Consider the following 3,245-nt stretch of genomic DNA (forward strand, 5'->3'; position numbering starts at 1 on the left):
TGGCAGTCCCTGGCTCCCTTTTTACTTGGTTGTAGAGCTAGAATCTCTTTTTCATAAGCCGGAAGTAAAGCTTTAACTTTCTCATGATCCCATGTTTTCTTGGTTGGACAGATGAGACTACTTACCCAAAGGTTAGCAGACATCTCTGAAGGTGGTCCCATGGGAGTGATTCTCTGTGAGAGAGAAATCCATGGTTCGTACCACAATAGAGTTTCCTGTCCCGATCCAATTAGCTTGCCTAGGTTAGGTTTCAAGAGGTCACGACCAATGCATATTCCTCTCCACCCATGGGAGGCTGAGTTAGGGGCATTGCATTCTAAAAAAGAGGTAGAATTGCAATACTTTCCCAGAAGCACTCTTGCTAGAAGGCTGTTTGGTCGAGTCAGAATTCGCCAGATGCTCTTTGCGAGGAGGGCATCATTAAAATTTGGTATGTCTCTGAAACCCAGACCTCCCTCCTTCTTTACTTTTGTCAGTTTGGACCAAGCCACCCAGCTAATCTTCTTGTTTTCTTCCGAGGAATCCCACCAAAACTGCGTGAGCATGGATTGTATCCTCTTTGAGAGAGATCCTGGGATTTTGAAGCAAGGCATGGTGTACATAGGCATTGCAGAGAGTACTGATCTTAGCATGGTAGCCTTTCCAGCAGTCGAGAGCGGTCTTGCAGCCCAACTCCTAGATCTTTGTCCGATACGATATGTGATCAGATTAAACATGTCTCTCTTTTTCTTGCCAAAGAACTCAGGGAGGCCAAGATATTTTCCTAAACCTCCCACCCTTTGAATCCCTAGGATTTGTTGAGCTGTCACCTTTACCTCTTCACGTGTTTTTGAGGAGAAGGTAATTGCTGACTTGGTTTTGTTTATCAATTGACCCGAGGCTTGTTCATATTTGCGGATGATGTTCAATAAAGTCTTACAGCTTGTTTGGTCTCATCTGCAGAAAAACATTGTGTCGTCAGCGAAAAGGAGATGGTTCACCCGAGGACTCCCTAAGGCCACTCGAATACCCGGTAAGGTTCCATCTTGTTGAGCTTTGCGACATAGACCAGACAGAGCTTCGCTACACTGGATAAACAGATATGGGGACAGCGGGTCCCCTTGTCGAAGTCCTCTTGAGGGGGTAAGATGACCTTGTGATGATCCATTGATGAGAAAGGAGTAGGATACTGTAGATACGCACTGATGAATCCATTGGATCCATTTCTGGTGGAAACCCATTCTTTCCATCACTGATAGGATAAAATCCCATTCCAGCCTGTTGTAGGCTTTGCTCATATCCGTTTTGACGGCCATAAAGCAACGTTCTTTTGCTCTGGAAGTCTTAAGGTAGTGAAGACTTTCATGTGGAATGAGTACATTGTCAGAGATAGCCCTTTGCGGTACAAAAGCTGACTGATTTTCTGATATTATTGCATGCAGTACTGGTTGCAGTCGCCTTGAGAGGAGCTTGGATATTATCTTGTAGAAGACTGAGCAGAGGGCTATAGGTCGGTAATCCACCATTACTTTTGGGCTATGGACTTTCAGAATCAATCTTATGTGTGTGTGGTTTATGTTTGTGATAGGGGCATTAGAGAGGAAGAAAGCTTGTACCTCAGACACCACTTGAGGGCCGATTGTATTCCAGTGGGATTAGAAAAAGCTCTCTGAAAAGCCATCAGGCCCAGGTGCTTTATCCGCATGTATCGCAAAGCAAGCTTTTTTAACTTCTTCAGGTGATGGTGTTTGAATTAACCTTTCATTTGTTTCTGGTGAGATACAGGGATGGATCACCTCGTGAGCTAGGGAGGAATGATCCCCATTTTGTGATTCAAAGAGGTTCTGGAAATACTCAGCGATCACGGACAAGATCTTCTCCTCTTCATAGTGAGGTATCCCCTCATCATCTTCGATTACAAAAAACTTATTCATTGTTGTTCTTCCCCTAGTAATTGCGTGGAAATAGCTAGAGTTTTGGTCTCCAAGGGCTAACCATAAATTTCTGCTCCTTTGTTTCCAAAACTCTTCCTCATCTTTATAGGCTTTAAGGAGAGCAAGGTTGATATTGGAGATTGAGGATGAATCTGCAGTCGGATCAGACATCAGCTCATCCAGCTTTTGTCTATACTCCTCAATGAGCTGTTGGCTATTTTGATGTTTCCGTTTGGACCAGGTAATAATCTCTCTGCGGCATCGGATTATCTTCTCTTCAACACTTTCAGAGCATTCAAAACTCCAAGCCGCCTGGATCAGAGAATCTATTTCCGCATTACCTTTTAGTCTTCTGTCATATCTGAATATACCCTTTTCTTTTTCTTGGTGAGATCGAGGCAGGTAAGCAATGGTCGATGATCAGAACCCTCAAAGCGTAGGTAAAACCTATGACTAAAGGGAAACATCTTTGCCCAAGCACTATTTGACATTGCCCTATCTAATCTGTAGTGGACTAGATGATCATGTCGCATTCCTCTCCAAGATAGGAAATTCCCTGAGTGACGTAAATCATAAAGATCACATTCTGACATGAAATAGCGGATGTGGGTAAAGGTGCATTCTCTCCTCACTGGGCCTCCTTGCTTTTCAGTTGCATCGATAATATCATTGAAATATCCCGTCAAGAACCAGGGATCCTCCCGCGTACTTCCCCAAAGCGTAAGTTGATCCCAAATGGCTTTTCTTTTTGCTCTTTCTGGTTCTCCATAGAGGAAAGTAGCAAAAAACATCCTGCCTGCTGATAGTATTTGTATATCAATGAAGTTTGTGCAGGAGGTTAGGATCGTTAGTTCAATATCACTCTTCCAATAAAGGGCTAGTCCTCCTCCTCCGGGACTGTGCGGTGGAACAGTATGATGTAAGGCTTTCTCCACAAATTCGTCTGGATTTTTGCTCTCTATGAGGAATAAAACATCATGTGAGATAGTAGAGTGTATCTCACGGATTTGTTGGCTTGTTATGGGATTCCCCAACCCACAACAATTCCAGCTCAGAAGCTTTAAGGAAGAGGATTTGGTGGATTGTGAAAATCCACCTTCTTCTTCACCATAGCTGGTATTAAGGTTCCTTTTGGTTTATCTCTCGGGTTTGAGTCCTTTTTCTGAGATCCCTTAGATTTTGAGGATCTTTGAGAGCTTTGGGTGCTTTGATCCCCTGTTACAGCATTTTTTCGAGATGGAACCCCGCTGGTAAGTAAGTTTTTTTGGGGAGCCGTTAGCTAAATTTCTCTTCTGACTTTTTGCTTCTATTAACTTTAATGCTTGTTTTGTG

The 3,245-nt window shown here is 43.4% G+C and overlaps 1 protein-coding gene across 1 annotated transcript in view; it reads right to left on the bottom strand.

The window, feature by feature from the left end:
* Window positions 1-1,505, bottom strand: part of LOC104705120 — a 9,456-nt gene extending 7,951 nt beyond the window's left edge. The window contains exons 1-2 of the mRNA XM_010421105.1: window positions 1,010-1,505; window positions 126-880 (exon numbers count right to left, since the gene is read on the bottom strand). Coding sequence (XP_010419407.1) covers window positions 126-880; window positions 1,010-1,505 — 1,251 coding nt within the window. The remainder of the gene's footprint in view (window positions 1-125; window positions 881-1,009) is intronic.

This window comes from Camelina sativa, chromosome 7 (assembly GCF_000633955.1).
Source record: "Camelina sativa cultivar DH55 chromosome 7, Cs, whole genome shotgun sequence".
Lineage (NCBI taxonomy): Eukaryota > Viridiplantae > Streptophyta > Magnoliopsida > Brassicales > Brassicaceae > Camelina > Camelina sativa.